Source organism: Bison bison, unplaced genomic scaffold (genome assembly GCF_000754665.1).
Source record: "Bison bison bison isolate TAMUID 2011002044 unplaced genomic scaffold, Bison_UMD1.0 scf7180017864491, whole genome shotgun sequence".
NCBI lineage: Eukaryota > Metazoa > Chordata > Mammalia > Artiodactyla > Bovidae > Bison > Bison bison.
The window spans coordinates 23,776,193-23,798,252 of NW_011495050.1; the positions used below are offsets into that span (position 1 = coordinate 23,776,193).

The 22,060-nt window shown below is 42.2% G+C and overlaps 1 protein-coding gene across 1 annotated transcript in view; it reads right to left on the reverse strand.

Moving 5' to 3' along the window:
- POP1 (processing of precursor 1, ribonuclease P/MRP subunit (S. cerevisiae)) overlaps positions 1-21,992 on the reverse strand; it is a 35,214-nt gene extending 13,222 nt beyond the window's left edge. Inside the window, exons 1-11 of the mRNA XM_010863538.1 lie at positions 21,910-21,992; positions 15,617-15,757; positions 13,990-14,157; positions 12,593-12,768; positions 11,155-11,403; positions 7,524-7,611; positions 6,825-7,012; positions 5,870-6,126; positions 5,664-5,757; positions 2,924-3,035; positions 2,031-2,150 (exon numbers count right to left, since the gene is read on the reverse strand). Coding sequence (XP_010861840.1) covers positions 2,031-2,150; positions 2,924-3,035; positions 5,664-5,757; positions 5,870-6,126; positions 6,825-7,012; positions 7,524-7,611; positions 11,155-11,403; positions 12,593-12,768; positions 13,990-14,157; positions 15,617-15,755 — 1,591 coding nt within the window. The 5' untranslated portion in view covers positions 15,756-15,757; positions 21,910-21,992. The remainder of the gene's footprint in view (positions 1-2,030; positions 2,151-2,923; positions 3,036-5,663; positions 5,758-5,869; positions 6,127-6,824; positions 7,013-7,523; positions 7,612-11,154; positions 11,404-12,592; positions 12,769-13,989; positions 14,158-15,616; positions 15,758-21,909) is intronic.
- Positions 21,993-22,060: the final 68 nt, after the last annotated feature.

Genomic DNA, 22,060 nt, shown 5'->3' on the forward strand with positions numbered 1-22,060 from the left:
CTGCCTTTTCCCAAAACTGGTACAGACACTATGGAGAACAGTATGAAGATTCCTTAAAAAACTAAAAATAGAGCTACAATACGATCCGACAATCCCATTCCTGAGCATACATCCAAAGAAAATCACAATTCAAACAGATACATGCACCCCAATGTTACTGCAGCACTATTTACAATACCTAAGATATGCAAGCAACCTAAACGTCCAGAACAGATAAAGAAGATTTGGTACATATATAAAGGGAATATTACTCAGCCATCAAAAAGAACAAAATAATGCCATTTACGACAACATGGATCAACCTAGGTACAGTCATACTAAGTGAAGTAAGACAGAGAAAGACAAATATTATATGATATAGCTTATATGTGAAATCAAAAAAAAGGCCACAAAAGGACTTATCTACAAAACAGAAGTAGTTACGAATGTAGAAAATAAATTTATGGTTATGGGGTTGGGGGGAAAGAGGGGAGGAATAAATTGGGAGACTGGGATTGTCACATACACACTACTGTATATAAAATAGATAACTAATATGGACCTACTGTATAGCAAAGGGTACTCTACGCAATACTCAGTAATGGCCTATATGGGGAAAGAATCTTAAAAACAATGGATGTACGTGTATGTATGTGGCATGCTGCAGTCCATGGGGTGGCAAAGAGTCAGGCACGACTGAGTGACTGAACTGAACGTATATGGATAACAAATTCACTTTGCCATACGCCTGAAACTAATATAATATTGTAAATCTATACCCCAATAGGAATTTTAAAAGATTATTTGAAAAAAGGATTTGAGGCAGCCAAACTAAGTAGAGTTTAACTGTGATTCTGAGATCATTCTGACAGTCAACAGTTATCAGTGTAGTAGATGCTCTAACTTTTACAGTTGTACCCAACCATACTGCTGTTAAAAAAGAAAAGAAAGAGCCAGCAATTCATGAATTAAAGTGTTGCTGCTGCTGCTGCTGAATCGCTTCAGTCGTGTCCAACTCTGTGCGACCCCATAGACGGCAGCCCACCAGGCTCTTCCGTCCCTGGGATTCTCCAGGCAAGAACACTGGAGTGGGTTGCCATTTCCTTCTCCAATGCGTGAAAGTGAAGTCGCTCAGTCGTGTCTGACTCTTCACGACCCCATGGACTGCAGCCCACCAGGCTCCTCCACCCATGGGATTTTCCAGGCAAGAGTACTGGAGTGGGTTGCTATTGCCTTCTCCAGATTAAAGTGTAAGACTCTCTAATTAACTAACTTACCTATATATCTTAAACTCTTTCAGCCAATCCACCTTTCATGTTAAGGTTCTGGCAGAGTACTGTACTGCCCCCTTAATAAGCTATCTATCTACTTGTGAAGGTTAAAAAAAAACAAATCTCAAGTTGTTACTACACACACCAGTATCTGTTCTCCAAAAACTGACAGACTGATTTTAATTATTCTTCCAATTAACTGGGCTTAAATGACAGTAAACACAGTGAGGCATTATCACAGTTGTGCAGATCAGACTAAGATTTTAGCCAGCCCCCACCCACCCACAACCACATCACCCCGAAGAAACCCCCACAGGCCACGCTACTGAGTCTAAGCCGAGACCTCTTACCCTTCAGCACCTGGGATGGCCTTGCCAGGATTCGAACCTGGGTCATCTGTATGGTCAGACAGAGGCTTCCAAAGAGCACAAGACCAGCTTCGGGTGCGGGTCCCTTCCTCACAATTAAAATTCTGAAAAGCCAGGCATTTTCAGAGAACCCCGTTTGCAGAGGCAGGTTATTACTAGATATTGAAAATAGAGAACTCAGCGGAAAAAATGAACATGAGGATCAGGCTACACGTTTACAGCTAAAGATACTTCCTGATATACCATTTCCTTTTATCATGATCACCTTAAAAAGGTAGGCAGGTAAAAAGAGGGCCTGAAATTTTCTACAGATAAAGTTACTGCAGAAGTTGTCACTGACAGAATTCTTCTAATGGGACTGACTAGTCAGAACAGTTGTTAAGGAAAACCAGGGTTGTCTCAGGAACTTTACCTTGGCATTTTTCTGGATTGGGCAAAACTTTGGACCTCTTTTGAGGCAGATTTATTCGTGGGTCACCAACCGTCAGTCCCAGAATAGTACCTGCTGGAATTTCTGCTGGTGATGTTATCCCTTTAGCAACAAAACAAGACGCAAACAGGAAGTTATTCACAAATACATATTTTGCTTTCATTTTCAAATGTTTCTAATGAAATTTTCATCTTGGGCTGATTTTGTAAAGATACACATTCCCTTTTATCTCCCCAATGATACTTTCAGAGAATAAATTAACATTCATAAAGAGTGAAGTTTCTTACCAAAAACATTAACATAACAGGTCATTTTACAACATGAACATGTATGTTCCTATCAATAACTACAGGAGCTTTACACACAAATGCAATCATGTGCGGGTAAGTAAGATTTCAGTTTAGTAGCTAAAACATTTAGTAGCTAAAGCATTTCAGTATATGCTTTTACCTACATTAACAGAATACCAGTTATTTATTTAAAGTTTTAACATCTCATTCGTGTTTCTTGCTGTATTTTAACAGTTTCAAAGTAAAAAGCACCACTACATTTAGGTAGCTCAGCTGCGAGATGCTCTTTTAACCCAGTTCCCACTCCTCCCTTCTTTCCCAGTACAATCCAGTGTTCCCCTGTATGCATGCTGAGTGCTAAGTTACTTCAGTTGTGTCCGATCCTTTGTGACCCTATGGACTGTAGCCCGCCAGGCTCCTCTGTCCAGGGGATTCTCCAGGGAAGAATCCTGCAATGGTTGCCGTGCCCTCCTCCAGGGGTTCTTCCCAACCCAGGGATTGAACCCACATCTCTCACGTCTCCTGCACTGGCAGGCGGGTTCTTTAGCGCTAGCGCCACCTGGGAAGCCCCATTCCAGCGTATACCTCCCAACAATTCAAAAACGGCTTCTTGTCTGCGATGAAGGGAAACACTATCAGGATTCTTGCAGGTTTCAATCCACCAACGGTGAGGTGTCTTCTCTGTGTCCTCTCCCTCCTAGAAAACAACAACTCCTGTTCACCAGACAAACAGTGGATCAGTTAATAATTTTGGTTAAAACGTTTGTGCTATTGGCCTCCGTCCTTGCATCCTCATTTCTTAGAATGAATGTTTCTGGAGAGGAACCAGGGAAATTGTCACATCAGACTAACGACTCTTCTAATCAAAGACAAGGACGTAGGACTGTACTTCTCTCAAGATTTCATATACTAAGAAGAATATCTGCGGTTTTCCGAGAGACTACCTAACTTAACACACGCCTGTGGTCTCTGGAGCACAGAGCCAACATGAGAGACCTTGCTCCTTGCTCTTCTCCCAATACTACCAACCTCATCGCCAGACTAAGCAATAAAACTTTCCCCACTGAAGAAAAACCAAAACAAAACCCCTTTTGAAGAAATCTTCAGCAAAGGAAGACATTACTACTATAGTATTTCTAGAAATTTCAAGAAATACTGTATTTTACTTGCCTTTTTTTCTGAACAGAACTAGGGACTGAGGTCTCAAACAGCACTTCGAGTACCATATGTAAGACTGGGAAGAGAACTTTACAGCTGCGGTTCATACCAAAGTTTGCTGAACGGGGATGTTACCCTAAGAGTCTAACCTATAATATTAATACACTGAGCCCTTTACCTCACAGAAACTCAGGTAGCACGTGGTTCAAAGTACATACCCTGGATCCAAACTTTGCAGGTTCGAATCCTCCCTCTGCAAGTTACTAGCTAGCGTGGAATGCCTAGTCAGCTCCAGGCACTGCCCTAAGCCTGGGGCACAGAGTCAAGAAGAGGACTGCCCCGAGCCTGCCAGCAGGAAGCTCAGAGTCTTGAGACACAGACCTCACAAAGACATGCGAACAAATCTAGACGTAAAAACTGAGGAACGGAGCAAGACGGAATGAAAACAACAGCAAGGATTTAATTGAACTTGGAGGTCAGGAAGGAATTCTAGAAGAAAATGATATAGATACTGAAACCTTTAGACTCAGCCAAGAAGAGGGGTAGAGACAGAAAATTCAGACAGTCTCAAAGGGACATGAGATCTGACACATTCTAGAACCTGGAACCACTGGAAGAAGACGGTGTGGCTGAAGTGCCGAACATGAGAAGAGATAAGGCCAGACAGGCATGGAGGCACAAGATTACCAGTCAAATTAAGGGCTTTGGATTTTTTTTCTCACATACAGTGAGAAGCTATTCAAAAACTTTTAATCAGGAAGTAGCTCGACGAGCATAAATTGTTAAAATGGGACTACCCTGGTGGTCTAGTGGTTAAGAGTCCGCTTGCCAATGCAGGGGACATGGGTTCAATCCCTGGTCTGGGAAGATCCCACATGCCTTGGGGCAACTAAGCCTGTGCACCACAACTATTGAAGCCTGCGTGCTCGAGAGCCCGTGCTCTGCAATGAGAGAAGTCACTGCAATGCCAAGTCTTTGCACTGCAACTAGAGAAAAAGCCCGCATAGTAACAAGACCCAGTGCAGCCAAAAATAAAAAATTTATTAATTAAAAAAAAGAAAAGAAAATTACACTTCACCTTTAAAAAGAAAAAAAAAAACAAAAATTGCTAAAATATCACTTTGCCTCCTATGTGGAGAAAGGAGCAAAAAATGGGAACAATGAATGAAAGTTGAGAAGCTGCTTCAGGACCCAGGCCAGAGATGACATTGGTTGAGACTAGTGTGGAAACAGTGAAGAGAGAGAGGTCGCCTTTGGTTTTTAAAGTTTATCTGTCTTCCAACAGGTCAAACTCTGATCGGCTCTATCACCATATCAGACATGTCCAATCTTCGAGAAGCATGGACACTGAGGCACTGATACAGGAAAACAGACCAAATCTGAACCCCAAGTGAGTCTGATTCCTCATCTACTCTCTACTCCCCAGACCTGTGCAATCAGCATGGTGGCCACTTGACACAGAGAGCTGTGAATTTACCTGTTAATCACTAAAATAAGTACAAGTACCAATCCACTTCCTCGGTCACATGAGCCACTCAGTAGCTACCTGGGGCTGGTGGCTCCCGTACTGGACAGCACAAAGAAACAGCATCCTTGCAGAAAGTTCTACTGAACAGAGGTACATTTGACACATTGCTCTCAACCTGCTAGAGACCATCCTGAAAACGAACCCCAGAGAATGTGCATCACACAAATACAAACAAAAAAACCTGGCATATACTTTCAGGGATATTAGGGGCAGCTCCCTGTTACCTACTTACCTATGGTGCAGAAGTTAAGACCCTTTAAAAAATTCAGAAGCTGCAGGAGCAGTCTGTATTTAAATGAGAACAATCAGTTTACTTGCTACATTCACTTAGATTTGCTATTCTAGAAGTGAAAGATAGAGTCTTTGATAATAAGCATAACTAGGCAAACAAACACATATAAGCTATGGCCACAAATGCTGCCAAATTATATGTTGCTGCTGCTAAGTCGTTTCAGTCATGACCGACTCTGTGCGACCCCATGGACGGCAGCCCGCTAAGGCTCCTCTGTCCCTGGGATTCTCCAGGCAAGAATACTGGAGTGGGTTGCCATTGCCTTCTCCGAAGTTATATGTTAGGTTTTGCAAATTTGCTAAGAAGGACCTGACCAGAATAAAGCAACGCAATCAGGTTTCTCTTACGGAGTGGACGGAAGCAGCTTTGAGCGCCTCAGTTAAGATGCAGTGAGAAAGAGGACCGATCAGCCGGAATCTGTTCATCTCCATAGTCAAATCACTGAAAGAAAGAGAAGGGCTTTATACTGCATGTAATGTCTGCCTCACTGACAGAAACAGAGCACGCCTTCACTGAAAACGTTCAGTAGGTTCAGAGTAGGTTCAGCCCATACCGGATCACGATGCCTGTGGCTGGAGAGAGCCAAGAATATGGCTGCAGTGGATCTCTAGTTCCATCACCAGTGACTTTTTTAACTGGTTGAGCGTTTTCCCCATCATCTTTCCGTTTTCTTTTCTTGCCGACTTTTTCTTCAGGCAGGTCAATCTGGCTTTTCTCTTGAGACGGTGTCAGAAGGGGATCTGGGATCTGGACAGTTGCCTTGGTAGGTTCCATACACTGACACACTGCTTTTATCTCCTCTAAGATATCCTAAGGACACATTCAAACATTTTAAACTCTGAATTTAAATACAAGTTTAAGTTGGCTTAGTTTATTTTTTCTACCTGTAAAAATTTATATTCTTATCTCACACAAATGAAGCTAAATTTAAAATCGTCAAAAAGCTTGATTCCTCTGAAAAGCTTTTTTGATTCCTCTGAGTAGTGCTTGACACATAGAACAAAAAAAGAACTCCTAAATGTCCAAGATTCATGAAAACAACATGACTACTCTGACCAATTTTTTTTTAAACTAGTTTAAAGATGAATTTAGAGAAAATTTATAGTCTACTGTATAAAAGCAATGAGTATGCTAATAGAGGGAAGCTAAGCTAAATGCAGTATTAAAAAATTGTCAGAATTACTCAAAACAGATTCTCATCATCAAACTGGCTCCAACAAGCACATGAATACCAATGAGCCAGTTAAGGACAATGGAAGCACGAGTCCAGCGCACCATTTCAAGCCATTTGCGTAAGACTGGTTTCATCTCTACTCCTACTCAGGGCTTACCAAAACTCAGGCCAAGATTTGCTTCACTTATTAATACTAACATAACTATCCTCCCTATATTCCAATACCAAGCAGTCAGTCAAACTTTCACACTATTTAAATTTCTGTAGCACTCATTTCTTACAGTAATCAAGAATACAGTGACTGAGTGATGAGAAATAATGTCAAGGATTATACCTGTTTAAGAGCTGGATGAAGCCAGATCCACAACTGCCTGCTCTCAGAAGTGTCACCAGGGGTCCCCTGGGCCTTCCACATAAATGTCACAGGACCCAGCATTTCTAGGGGATACTTATTTGCCCGGTAAAGCATGACACTTCCTTGGCACTTTCCAGACAAACAGTGGACTGCGGCAAAAGTCAATCCTGACATAAACAAAAACAAAATTCCAAGATCATTTACTGTCTATCTTCATAAAAGATGAGGTTTTAGTTTTGGTCATTGCTTAGATCAAACCCTGGCACATGATAAGTTCTCAATAAAAATTTATTGAGAAAATGATTTAATGAATTTTGAGTTTCTTCCTATCTAGATTTACTGCACCAGAATAATGGTTCTCTCATTTTATACTTAGTATGTTAGAAATGATTTAAAAGCTACCCCAAGCTTTCCTTACATGAATATACTCGTTAGGAATAAGAACTATCTCCGTAAAGCCTGTTTAAATGCCAAAATGCTTACTGCTACTGCTAAGTCAGTTCAGTCGTGTCCGACTCTGTGCAACCCCATAGACAGCAGCCCACCAGGCTCCCCCGTCCCTGGGATTCTCCAGGCAAGAACACTGGAGTGGGTTAGGGTTAACTTACAGCAGACACTTGTTCATGAAATGAACACATATACAGACTTGAACAGGACTCAGCTTTGAAACAAGTTTACCTGTGTCTATGCTACACATTGAAGAAAGTGCTTTTAGTATTTCTTCCTCTTTGCCCTCCAACTCCAAACAGCAGTAGTAGGATAAATCCTGTAAAAAGAGGGAGATACAATTAAATACTTGAATTTCCATTTAAAATGTAAGTGGTAGTATCTTACTTTTCAGAAAGGAGATATGTGTTTTATCCTATATTCACAGATAAGTTCCAAGTGGTATGTAAAAACTATTGCCTTTAAGGATTATCCCTCCCCAAAATCTACCTAAAGTGAAAAATCAAAGTAGAATAAGCAAGACTGTAATAAATTCAGCAAAATCATGTTAAGGATGCTCACTTTGGTTAGCTAATTTAGGGCTTTAGGATTATTCAACACTCAGCCTAAAGACACATGAGACAATTTATCACATATTTCTCCCCTGCTCAGTCTCTCTCTTTTGTTTGTTTAATATTATTTATTTGGCGGCTCTGGATCTTAGCTGTTGACATGAAGGATCTAGTTTCCTGACCAGGGATCAAACCCAGGTCCCCTGCACTGAGAGATGGAGCCTTGGCCACTGGACCACGAGGGAAGCCCCATCCCCTGCTCAGTATTAACCACGATATCCAACTTTGACTAAGCAGTGTACAAGGAAAAATGCGAGTAATGAGAATAAAGCCTTATCAATTTAAATAGGATGAAGAGAGCTCAGACTGAGCTAATAAAATCAATTATGTTAAAGACATAATAATGGTTAATAGTTACTGAAAGGTTACTGAGTGCCAGCGTGGGGTTAACTCCTTACTGGACTGTCATTTAATCTTCCCAACACCTGATGATCAGATGCCAGCATTAACTTATTTGCCGGGTGAGGACATTGAGACAGAGACTGCTACTTGAACAGTCATATCATCAGAAAGTGGAGAAGCTGGCATTCGAGTCAGGCTCACTGACCCCCGAGCTAACCCCTCTGCCACGGGTCCGGTAAGCAAATCTAGTACATACGGAGACTAAAATGCAAAGTACAGCAAAGGCTCCAACAAACCCATGTTCATCTGTGCTGACAGAAATCTCCCAGCAACAGCGATCCACTCCCAGCTGTCAGTGGCAGATGAACCCCACTCGAGTGTGTACAACTGGCTGACAGCAGAGAATGAGGGTTAAGAGCATGGAACTCTGGAGCCAGACTGCTGCTGCTGCGCTGCTGGGTCACTTCAGTCGTGTCTGACTCTGTGTGACCCCAGAGACGGCAGCCACCAGTCTCCCCCGTCCCCAGGATTCTCCAGGCAAGAACACTGGAGTGGGTTGCCATTTCCTTCTCCTGGAGCCAGACTACCTGGGCTCAAATCCCAGCTGCACCACTCGTTAGTTGTATGGCTGTGGGTAAACTGCCCAACTTCTCTGTACTTCAGCTTCCTCATTTGTAAAATGGAAATAATAGTAAACATTTACCCTATACTGTTGCTATAAGGATTAAGTGAGTAAACATATGTAAAGTACTAAAACAGACATTAAGAATTCAAAAATATTTATTACTAGCTATTATTTTTATTACTTAGGGCTGATGTAAAGAAACTATGGGATAACCTCAGCAAAAACTCTGCCCCAAATGAGAAGTAACTAGGTCTGCCTTAAAATCTGAGCAATGGTAGTGGAGAAAGCATGGGCCAGGGGAGTCAGCTTCCAAGAGCTAGGTAGGTCACCAAGAAGCTGTGTGGCCCTAGGCAAGTCACTTGATCACTCCAAATCCCAGTTCTGCGATGTAAAATGAAGAATTTGACTCTAATCCATGATTTCTGCTACTCAGTCTTCAAATCAGAGGCTCTTAAGAGGTCCCTGTATTTTACTTTATACCCATTAGGATGGCAATTATCAAAAAAACCCCCCAAAAAACAGAAAACACCAAGTTTTGGTGAGGATGTGGAGAAACTGCTGATGGGCATGTAAAATGGTAGAGCTTCTATGGAAAACAGTACGATGGTTCCTCAAAAATTTAAACCAAGAACTACCACATGATCCAGCAGTTCCACTCCTGGGCATGTACCCAAAAGAACTGAAAGCAAAGAACTGAAGGGATGTTGGTACACCATGTCCACAGTAGCATTATTCACGACAGCCAAGAAGTGGAGACCACCCAAGAGTGGATCAGCGTTGATGGATGAATGGATAAACACAACATGGCATAAAATACAGCGGAATATCATTCAGCCTTAAAAATGAGGGAAATTCTGACACATGATACAACATGGACGAACCTTGAAGACATCATGCTGAGGGAAATAAGCCAGTCTCAAAAATACAAGTATTATATGATTCTACTTATGTGAGCCACCTATAGTGGTCAAATTTATAAAGATGAAAAGTAGAATGGTAGCTGACAGAGACCGGGGCGAGACAGGAATGGGGATTTAGTGTTTAATGGATGTGGGATTTCAGCTTGAGAAGACGAACACGTCCCAGAGATGAATGGTAATGACAGTCACACAACAATGTGAATATACGTAAGACCTAAGCAATAAGTACCACGGGAGTGCAGACTTAAAAATACAATGGCAAATCTGACGTTATGTCTTTTTTACCACAGATTTTTTTCAGGTTCTTGTATTGATTATTCTGCTATATTGCTCTCAAGAGGTATCAGAGGATGCTAATACTAAGAGCTTTCTAAAGTTGGTCAAGGCCATCCTGCCATTGAAAGGCCCTCTGCAAAGAACAGATTGCTAAGTGAAGTCGCTCAGTCATGTCCAACTCTTTGCGACCCTATGGACTGGGGTCTTTTGCGACTATCAGGATCCTCAGTCCATGGGATTTTCCAGGCAAGAATACTGGAGTGGGTTGCCATTTCCTTCTCCAGGGGATCTTCCCGACCCACGGATCGAACCCGGGTCTCCCGCATTGTAGGCAGACGCTTTACCATCTGAGCCACCAGGGAAGCCCACAGACTGCTAAACATGTACTGAAAAAGAGGAAGCGATTTCATGCGGAGTTGGGGGGACTGGGGCAGGCTGCTGGGGTGGGGGAGCTAGGACAGCCAAGACAGACAAAGACTATTACACAGCTCTAAAATCAGCTCTAAAATCAACTGTCCTCTCAAAGACGTTAAAACACTCTTCCCAGCAGAGATGGTTCTCAAATATCTATGGTGGCAAATGACTGCTAAATGAATCAATGCTGAATCAACCTGGAGCATGACCAACAAGACCCCACGGGCTCTGGTTTCTTATTTCTCCAGAACTACTCTCACCCTAATGTTAGCCCTGCTCTCTCTCACTCTCTTCGTCTTTGTCACAGTGCGTTTATTTCAATCCTTCCCTATCTGGCTGCCTTCTGCCTTCCCCACTCTGGCAATTTCTTATCCCTTAGAGCTCGGCTCAAATATCACTTGCATGGGGAAGCACTCCTCTTCCCGTTATGAATACTCATAGTATTGCACAGTTTTCCCTTATAACAAAACTGAATTTTAGGCTAATTATCTGATTGTCAGTCTCCCGGCAAAACTTTAGGCTGCTTCAACTCCAGCATCTAGCAAAATGGTTCTCGCCCAGTAATTATTTCTAAAATACATCATGTTAGATAGAACTCTTCTAAAGGGGTGGGGAAGAGTCTAAACAGAAACAGAGGGGAGCGCGCTGAGCGGCCGCCGGCTTCGGAAGCCTACCTGGAGGAGGCAGCGGCTCGTCATGGCCCGGTAGCAGGCTCTGTGGCTCTTGACTGTCGGCCTCTCCCCCAGGCAGTAGCCCCACCTCTTGACCATGTGAAACCGCTTCGCGTGCCAGATGTGAGTTTCCAGCCATTTGTTCTTCTTTTGTCTCCGGTTAAATTCCAGTATGCGGTTTATGTGACATCGTCGAGCTTTATGGCACTTATTTTTTGAGTGTTCTTTTTTCTGATGAACTGCTTTCTCTGCCTGTAGTTTCAAGAAGACAGGCAGATCCCCTTTTGTGACCATCTCAAAACAAAGTTAAGTGTTAGGAATTCAAACAGCTAATTTTAGGGGAAGTGAAATACCTTACGGACTCCATTAGTTTGTGCAATTTTTTAATTGGTGATTTTTTCCAACGAAAGTAGAGGAGGTCACAGAAAGAATGAAGATTTTAGGAAAAGGCAAACCTAGGAAGGAAGCTCAGTTCTATCACTCACGAACTGGGCAAACTTTGGGGCCTGGGAAGATTAGAATATTTACAAACTGTTCAACATAGTAAGTCAAACTGATGTGTGGCTATCAATATCAGACAGCAATAAAGAATAAATGCTAGCTCTTCATTGTTCTCTTTCTATAGATTTTTTAACCTCTAAGATCATAAGTCCAAAACTAAGGACCAAAAATATAAAAGTGGGAAAAACCTACACAATTCATACCACTTAAGTACTGAAAGACAAAGGCTAAATGCTATCATGAGGAAACAGACTTCTCATGAAATCTAGACAGTACAAAATTCCTGTTTAGTTTTCTCTCTTCCTCTCTTCCATAGCTAAGCTAAACTTCTGTGGGAAAAACTCTTCTCCATTAGTGTGTGGGCCCCTTAAGAAGATTTTACCTTAATAGACTCTAACCCCACCACCAGCTTCATGCCAGTACCTAGAAGGCACTTGATAAAGAAATTTTGAATCAATTAATGAAGACATAAGGTGCTTAGACAATCATAGAATGACCAAACCAAGAATTTTGGTAAAGCCAAAAACAACAGGACTTGAACAAAAATTAAATCCAAGTTCAAGTTTTCAATTTTAAAAAAGACAAAAGGCAATCTTTTAACCTTTCAGCTCTAGATTGGTCACATTCCAAAGTGCAGAGCTAAATTACTTATCTAGTAAGAAGGTCTAAATTTATTTTAAATCTGACTGGGGAATACCAACTGTTTAACGTCATAGAGAGAGGTTGCAAATGCTATATTTAAAAGTAGCTATAATATCCAGCAGCCTGCTAATTTGGGGGGTATGGGGTGAAGGGGGGAAAGGTAATGATAAACCAAAAAATATGCAAAATGAGTATGTTGTTTCTTAGTTTTCATTTTAATAAATTCTATCAGGCTAATACTTCTCAATTTCTTTAAAGAACTACTAACCTAAACATTTACATTAAGGGATTCTCATACCTCTTTCTGGGCAATCTCCCGTAACCGCCGAGGAAGGCGTTTGACATTGTGGCTCATGGCTCTTCGTCTCATGTGCCGTGGCAGAGTCTGGAAAACCAGCGAATTAGAAGATGTCTGGGTCACTGCTTTCAACATGGCACTGATTTCAGCAGCTCGGGCTTGAGCAAAAGTAGAAGCTGTTGAAGGAAATAGCAATGCCATTTAAAAACTCATCTTGAATCAATACTTTTCCTGGTAGATTTCAGAAAGATTTTTAAATACACAAGCTTACAATTCATCCACTACCCTAACCCCTAATAGATTAATACCAATAGTAGTTATTTCTGTATTACATGACTGGGAAACTGTCCTTCAACTTATATTTTTCAAGTTTTCTGCAAGGATTCAGTTCTACTTTCCTAATCAGAAAAAAAAGTTTAAAAAATAAGCTTAAAAGGTTTTATTTTTAAAACAGAAGGCTACATGCAATATAATCACAACTGTTCTTAAGTGTTATAATCCCACCAGAAAACAAAGAAAAAACAAAATCTTAGTCTTGATTCCAAGGATTTTCTTCCTTAACAGTGTCTGCTTTTTTACAAATATATAACCATAAGTATTTTTAGTTTTATTGAAAAATAGACTTTTTTTTTCCTAAAGAATAAACAAAGTGCTGGAGACACTTAAGTGAATTCCTCCAGGAAGGCATAGAGACCATAAGAATACAGGGTTATGAGGTAGTGGGGGTGAGGGTAACGAGGGGGCATCAGGGAACGAGGGGGCATCAGGGAACGAGGCAACAAAGGGCCTGGAGACAGGAACTTACAGGCCTTGGCTGCCCTCAGACTGCACTGAATTTGGTTCAGTGCATCTTTGGAGATGCGTGTTGAAGAGTATGGATGGCATTTTATATTTTTTAACAAGGAGGGAGTGGTGCCAACGACAACTTTAAGACAAAAAAGACAAATCAGGACCTCTAAGAAGATGGCGAGTGGGGGCGGGGAGAGCACGCAGGCCCAGGCAGTGAGTCCAGGCTGCAGGTGAGACACGCCTGAAGTGAAAGTCGCTCAGTCGTGTCCGACTCTGAGACCCCATGGACTACACAGTCCAAGGAATTCTCCAGGCCAGAATACTGGAGTGGGTACCCTGTCACTCCTCCAGGGGATCTTCCCAACCCAGGTCTCCAGCATTGTGGGCGGATTCTTTACCAGCTGAGCCACCAGGGAAGCCCAAGAATACTGGAGTGGGTAGCCTATCCCTTCTCCAGCAGATCTTCCAGACCCAGGAATCGAACCAGGGTCTCCTGCATTGCAGGCAGATTCTTTACCACCTGAGCTACCAGAGGGCACTAGAAATCTGGCTGCAGGAGAAACAGAGCTCATAGTCCAATCACGCTTGGCTTCCGTACAAACACCTACCAGTTATATACTTGGGAATCTCCTGAGAAGTGCCCTCGGGACCTGCTTTCCATCCTCCCTTTTTTCTAAAGGTTACCCTGGAGGAAGGCTGCTCCTTTACATCAGACTCAGCCAGCGGACGGTGGGTCGTTCTGGTCTGCCGCTGTCGGGAAGTTCCAGGATGAGACTCTAGTATGTTTTCAAAAAGAAAACAAGAAGAAACAGGTCACTTTTATCAGAGATAAGGATGAGAGTGTTGGGTGACAACACTGATGGGGATTTTAGTCCTGTAACCGCCCTGTAAGGTGGCTATTCCTGTCCTCCCCTGCAGGAGGAGGGCTTCCAGGTGGGGAGGTGAACTGACTTGCCCGAGGTCACACAGCTAGGAGGCGGCATGCTAGCTAACCATGTCCCTGTGACACACGGAAGAACCTTGGATATAACAGACACAAGGGAAATTTTCTCTATATAAATAGTGCAATGTGAATTTTACACCCAAGTTCCCTTAAATACTACAGTTCACCTGATTGTGCATATTTAGTCTTTCATCTTAATTCTCTGCTACACTCCAATCGATAGCCGCTATGCTAAGCAAGAAATAAAGGCAATTTCTATACATATGCCTGGGCATTCAAACCATTCTGACTTCAAGATATCATCAAATCCCTCTCTGTGAACACAGGGAAAGATCAGTAGAGAATTTCACTGCATTCCTGCTTATTTCCATTGTGGTGACAATTATTAAGGCCCTATAATCAAGAAACATGTTGCAAAGTCTGTCGTTGTGAGACATAAATGAGATATGTGTTAAGGCTTCTCACCCGGCCTGTTGGGCATCAGTGTTGCATCTCAATCTATTTTCTATTTCCTGTTGCTGACTAATAAACAGCTATCCCCTTCACATCACCTTATAAGATTTCTAAAATCAGTACAAAAATTAAATGCTGACATGATAAAGGCAGTGTATTTCAAGAAACATACTAGTGTCATTTAATAAACTGTTAAGGTACAGATAAAATATATCAGCTCTAAAATACGTACAGCCAGTTTTCATTATTCCCAGCTGCTATGTTCTAGAAAGTCACAGCCAACAGTGAACGAGTGAACACTGAGCCCTTGCTCTGAGAGAAAACATGTATGTGTCCATGCGTGTATGTGAGTTACATGTATCTCAGAGATTACAGTCTTAAATCGTAAGAACAACTCAGCCTTTCCTTTCTTTTCCAAAGAGAAAATGAAGATCAGAAGTGTTAAGTGACCTGCCTGGGGCTGCCGCACAATCGGCATTCAAACCCCGTGACAGCTGGAGTTTCTCACACTACACGGCCCTGCCCCATCAGAATCCTTCTTCTGGTAAGAAGGTCAAACAGGATGGCACTGGGAACTCCACTGGAAATACCTGCATCAGGGGAATCAAAAATGTTCCCACTCTTGATATGACCACCAATGTGCCATGAGGATTAAGCTTGGGGTTACAAATTTAGCACCTAGGGGAATCTGCAAATACAAAGCTTGCAAATAATGAGGGTCAACTGTATCTATTTTTAATCTAGCTCCTCCATCATTTAGATGATGATTACCAAAAGGAGTGACGAAAGCAATCTGATCCATAGGGAAGCGAGTGTAGCGAGTACCATGTGTATCTTACCTTTTTGAGACTGGAAAGGTTTTCCACCTCCATTATGGTGCTTTACTCCACTGTCAGCGACAAAGCCAGAGGATAAAGTCACATTGGTGGGCTGGTTTCTCATTTTCTTTGCATGTTTTCTTTCTTTTGCATTAGACATTTCTGGAAAGAAAGTAATAAATTTTGAAATACATTTTAAAAATAAAAAATAAATTTAATGAATAAATGTTCATGTGACTTAGAATTTGAATCTTCAACATAATACATCTCCATCTATTATAGATGGGTTAATGACACCAAAATGTTATCATAGGGGACTTCCTTGGTGATCCAGTAGTTAAGACTTGGCCTTCCAGTGGAGGAAGCCCGGGTTCGATCCTGGTCAGGGAGCTAAGATATCACATGGCCAAAAGACCAAAACATAAAAACAGAAGCAACACTGTAACAAATTCAATAAAGACTTTAAAAATGGTCCACATTAACAAAAAAAACAAAAAACTTAAAAAAAAAGTTACTATGATACTGAGCTACAGCAGGGATTTATAACCAGAGGGACTAGCATTAATACCAAAAACTTTTAATTCAACAGAAAAAAATAACTGTGTTGTACTGTCAAATAATCAAGTCACGTACCAGGGTTGACACTGCATAAAGTTTGTTGGCAGGATGAAACATGAAGATAAGATCCCTGTGCCCTTGTAAAAAAATTTAGTTAGCTAAAACAGTTTATCAAAATTAAGTGAAACAAGAGCCACGTGAATCAGTGAAAAATGAAATACACTATTCCAATATGACACCCTCACCAAAAACTGAACACAAATTACTAACATTTTCATTTCTACTACTGAGATGAGGCCAGCTGTACCTTTAGAACTGCAAAAGATTTCAATTTGAAGTAAGAAGACAAAGGGACAAAAACCTAGTGGAGCTTGATTCCACAGCGGTTCTCAGCTCTCAAATTCAATGCCCCTTTCATTTACTGAAGAGCTTGAAACACCTGTCTTCTATTTTAAATGAAATTCATTAATTACATAACCTACTAGACACATAATTTTTATCAAAACAAGTCCTACAATATGTGCCCTCATTGTGATGTAGGGGAGAACTAAAAGTAATTAGTGAAGTGAAAGTCGCTCAGTTGTGTCCGACTCTTTGTAACCCCATGGACCATATAGTTCATGGAATTCTCCAGGCCAGAATACTGGAGTGGGTAGCCTTTCTCTTCTCCAGGGGCTCTTCCCAAGCCAGGGATCGAACCCAGGTCTCCCGCATTGCAGGCGGGTTCTTTACCAGCCGAGCCACAAGGGAAGCCCAAAAGTAACTAAAATAATATTTCTTTTCTGTATGTAAGTATTTCACATAACTAGATGACATTATGAAACAGAGGTATGTTTAACCCAGGGGGATAATCACAGACACAGGCGCCAACAGAGGCATGGGCACGATCTGCAGAGCTGGAGCGGAGCGGAGCCTAGAAGCCCCCACAGGGCAGGCATTAACTCTTTCCTTGCTGACTGTAGGGAGGGAAGCGTCCTGCAGGAAGGAGACACTAGGAGGCCGGAAGGCTCAGTGCAGCCACGACCAAGCTATTCTCCAAGCATTTAAATGTTTTAATACTAGCCTTTACTCACACCTATGATTCATGGGGTCGCAAAGAGTCGGACACGACCGAGCGACTGATCTGATCTGATACATAGAATTACACGCCCGCGCCAACCACGAAGGCAGAGATGCAGCTGTATACTAGTACCTGTCAGGGCAGTAATGCCACTGGCGACGTGGTTCCCTAAACTCGTAAACACTCTTTGGTAAAGTACAAATCCTACTTTTAAAGTTCAATCTTGCCTTTTTATTGTATTCCTGGAAAACTCAGTACATATTAAATCCATCCAGCCACTACTTTACACAAAGCAGAGTCAGGTATCGTACACTGCAGGACAGCTAACACCCCTGATCCCTGTCTAGTAAATGGCAGCAGTGTTACCCCAATCACTATGCTGACCACCTGCACAAACTTTCAAAATTCACATCAGGATTTGCACCACACCTGATGAGTGCCATTGAATTAAATTCACGTATCTTCTTTCCAATTCAATACTTCATAAATATCAAGAGTAATCTATGTGGCAGAGTGTTTAAGAGCCTTTACTTCAGAGTGAGAAAGACCTGGATTCAAATATCTTCCGTAACACTTTTTAGTCATATAATCTTAGGAAAATGATTTTCCCTCTTTGAGCTTCGGTCCCCCTTTCTATAAATGGGAATAATCTACAAATGGTTGTAAGGTAATGTACCCAACACAATGCATGGGGCTCTGCATAAACTAAGGGCTCAGTTAATGGTAACTCTTACTCTTAAATAAAAAATGAAGTCACAGAAATGTATCTCATTTCACTTTCTCACTCCATTCTGTTTTCACTTACATGAAAAACAACTTGATCTACACTCCAAAATATTTTCCAAACTTAAAAATATGTAGTAAGTAAACAGAGCTCTGCAAAACTCACTGACTAGTGAAGGTCTGACTGTATTAAGAACCATTCAAAATTATCCTACAAAACAGTTCAGTCCACATGCTTGAATCAGAACTTAACCAGTAAAACACATCACTACCTGGGAGCCCTGGCTGGGACAACAAATTTAGGAACCAGAAATCATATCTCTGAGCTTAGGTTTGAGAGTAGAAAATGAGCAGATTGAACTAGCAAGGAATCTCAAACAGTTCTGATGCTAGAAGAGAATGAATGTAGAATACATCCTTATGAAGCCTGAGGATTTAGTTTAAAATAGCTTCCAGCAGGAATTTTAACATTCCTTTAACATTACCTTTAACATTCACGTGAATTTTACATATTCCCAACAGTCACAGTTTTGTTTTCATAGCCATTTTAGTCAAAACTTCAATGAGCACTAAGTATGTGCCAGGCTTTATAAAAGTGTTTTCTCTCAAATATTCACATAAATTGAACATGTCATATTTTCCCATCCAGCATATTATCCCCTGGCTGATCAGATACAACCCTTGGTAGAGTAGAATCTGGTTTGAAAACGAGGGAATTAAACAGATGATCTCTGACTTATTTTACCCTAAAAAACTGGTGACTCAGACTTAATAAAATCTGCCTAATGAACACAGGCATGCTGTTTCACAAGAAATATTAATATTTCCAGTTTACTTCAGTTCAGTTGCTCAGTTGTGTCCAACTCTTTGCGACCCCATGGTCTGTAACACACCAGGCTTCCCTGTCCACCACCAATTCCCAGAGCTTGCTCAAACTCATGTCCATCAAGTCGGTGATGCCATCCAACCATCTCATCCTCTGTCATCCCCTTCTCCTCCTGACTTCAATCTTTCCCAGCATTAGGGTCTTTTCCAATGTGTCAGTTCTTTGCATCAGGTGGCCAAAGTATTAGAGTTTCAGCTTCAACATCAGTCCTTCCAATGAATATTCAGAACTGATTTCTTTTAGGATTGACTGGTTTGATCTCCTTGTAGTCCAAGGGACTCTCAAGAGTCTTCTCCAATACTACTCAAGTTTAATTATCTGTAATGCTTCAAGAGAGTGCCTATTTAAAAATCATATGGTGAAGTGTTTTGTAAATTAAAAACACCTCCTAATTATCCAGTTTAATCAAATTTAATAAGCTTGGGGGGTACCTATATGTGGTTAATAGCTTTGGGTTGTGTATATACCAAAGTAGCACATGGGTATGGCCTCTTTCCTTAAAGAATTACTCATCTTAAGCACCAATATTTATTGAGAACTTTGTGTGTCAGGCCCTATTCCCCATGCCTTAACTCATACTTACTTACTTATTCTTACAACCCTGTGAGGGAAGTACTAGCACTACCCTCATTTCATAAATGAAAAAACTGAAGCACAGAGAGGTGAAACTCAGCTTGTGATTGTGCGGGGATTCAAACCAGGCAGTCTGGCTCTATTCACCATTCTTAAAAACAGTTAGAGAATAAGATCACATATAGTAAAAGATGAAAGGGCTTCTCTGGTCGCTCAATGGTAAAGAATCCTCCTGCCAATGCAAGACACCTGGGTTTGATCCCTGATCCAGGAAGATCCCACATGCCGAGGAGCAGCTAAGCCCCTGCACCACAATTCCTGAGCCCGTGCTCTAGAGCCCAGGAGCTGCAGCTACTGAGACTGTGTGCCCTAGAGCCTGTGCTCTGCAACAAGAGAAGCCACTGCAGTGGGACGCCTGCGCACCGCAACTCAAGTAGCCGCTACTTGCTGCAACTAGAGAAAAGCCCCAGCAGCAACTAACACACAACACAGGGGTCTAAAATGAACTAAAAAAGAAAAATTTTTTTTTATTTTAAAAGACTAAATTTTGCAGTACAGCACAATAGGAAACAGGATAAGCGAAAGAAAAAGTGTGAATCTACAGGAAAAGTCAATGAGAACATAAGATTTCATTAGTCGGAACTTAGGGAAGAAAGTATTTAAGAATCTGCTTCATGACTTCAGGAGTGAGGACTCTGGATAACTAGAGTGGAAAGAGACAGCAGGAGAGGACAAAACTGAGTAGGCAAGGCTTGGAGGCAAAAACTCTAAACCAATGAAAAAGCTCTGAAGGTTCTCGAGTCAGAGTTGGAAAGCCAAAACCCCACAGTATGTAGAACAAAATGAGGTGGAAAACAGAGGATTCTGTTTCAGAAGCAGGGGAGGACAGGGATTTTTGCCAGTCTTTTTCACTGCCGCATCTCCAGGACCTAGCAGAGTGTCTTGCACAAAGCAGGGGCTCAATATATATATCTGTTGAATATGCATGTGCATGCGTAAAATAAGAAGTGAAACGTGCCTATAATGCATATTTTAACAGTAAAAAATATTTAGCCAAGTACCACTGCTTCTGATACTGCATGACTGAATATCTGCCAAGAGAACAGCTCTGGGGCCATTTGCTGCACCGAGATCAATAATCTCCTACTTGAAATCAGATGCCAGTCACTAGGCTTCTGCAGAGACATCTTGTAAATCTTGAGGGGCTCTCCAGAGGAGGAAGCATGAGGGGGCAGGGAGGAGGTGAACAGTGCCAAGTCTCCCCAAGGTTCTCCGAATCACCCATCTTATTCCTTTAGAGAGTGCAAGCCCAGTCCTAGGAGAGCCTCTGCCTGGTGGGGCAATGCAGAGAAATGACAGAGTGGGCTCAAGATCACAGGGGCTGAAGTGTAAACAGATAAAGTAGGGGGTCCCCAGAAAAACAACCAGGCAAGGCTTTCTTGGCATTAGAGAAGCCATTTCTTGCCTAAGCCATTTTGTGATCTAAGCCTGGCCACAAGGCCTGTCCCTGAACAGCATGGCTCAGTAATAATGATCTTAATGGACCTTAAAAAACGATCTTAAGATCCCCTGCAGCAGGAAATGGCAGCCCATGCAGGATTTCTGCCTAGGAAATCCCATGAACAAAGGAGCCTGGTAGGCTACAGTCCATGGGGTTTCAAAGAGAGTAGGACACTGACTGAGCAGCTGAAAGGGACCTAAAAAACAACTATTATCAGGCAGGAGAAGTACCAGTAATAAAAATCAGTTGTAAACTCCCGTTTCTAGTTCCATGACCAAGAGTAGCCTGAAACATTTTCTCCAGCTGTTTTGCAGAATTTGAACCCCCTCGGGCACTCAATCATCAGATCAACTGGGATGATGATGCTGACCTTTCTTATGACCCCCTCCCCCAACCCCGTCTCTTCCACTAAAACTAAAACTCTGTTGACCTTTGCCACAAGTCTATGCTGAACTGCCTTCCGCTGGAGCCCCTTCATGAATATGCATGTATTCCTAGCTTAAAACCTGGAGAAGGAAATGGCAACCCACTCCAGTATTCTTGCCTGGAAAATCCCCACGGACGGAGGAGCCTGGCAGGCTACAGTCCAAGGGGTCGCAAAAGAGTCGGACACGACTCAAGCGACTTAACTTACTTTAGCTTAAAAGGTCCCGGATTTTCTGCTGGGGAGACACTGCTTTGGGAAAGATTCCCGGTATTCTCCTCACTTGAAGCAAGTAATAAATCCTTCCTTCTGATCTTTGGCTTCATTGAGTCCTTTTTTTTCGTGTTTTTTTTTTTTTTTTTTGGCTTGACACCCACCAAGACGTGACCCCAGTTCTCTGATAAAAGTAGGAGGTGCCAAGCGGAAAGAAGGGCCCCAGCGCTAGCAGCAAGGGAAGAAGAGTAGGTTATAGTTGGGTGTGAGGACAATCCAAGAGGAGCCCGGCCAGTACTGGGCACCCGCAGTGGGAGGCCACACACTCTCTCTCACAGTCGCGATCCCTGGAGGACGCCAGCCCCTCACGACCTACCTGCCAGACGCCCGGTGTGAAGAAACCAGGACTCCCCACCTAGTCCGGATGACAAGGTTCTGCCACAGCCACCAACGCGCCGGGCGCGGAGAGCGAACTGGAGGGCGCATGCGCCAGTGTGACCGCGACCTCCACGTGGCCCGGAGTCGCA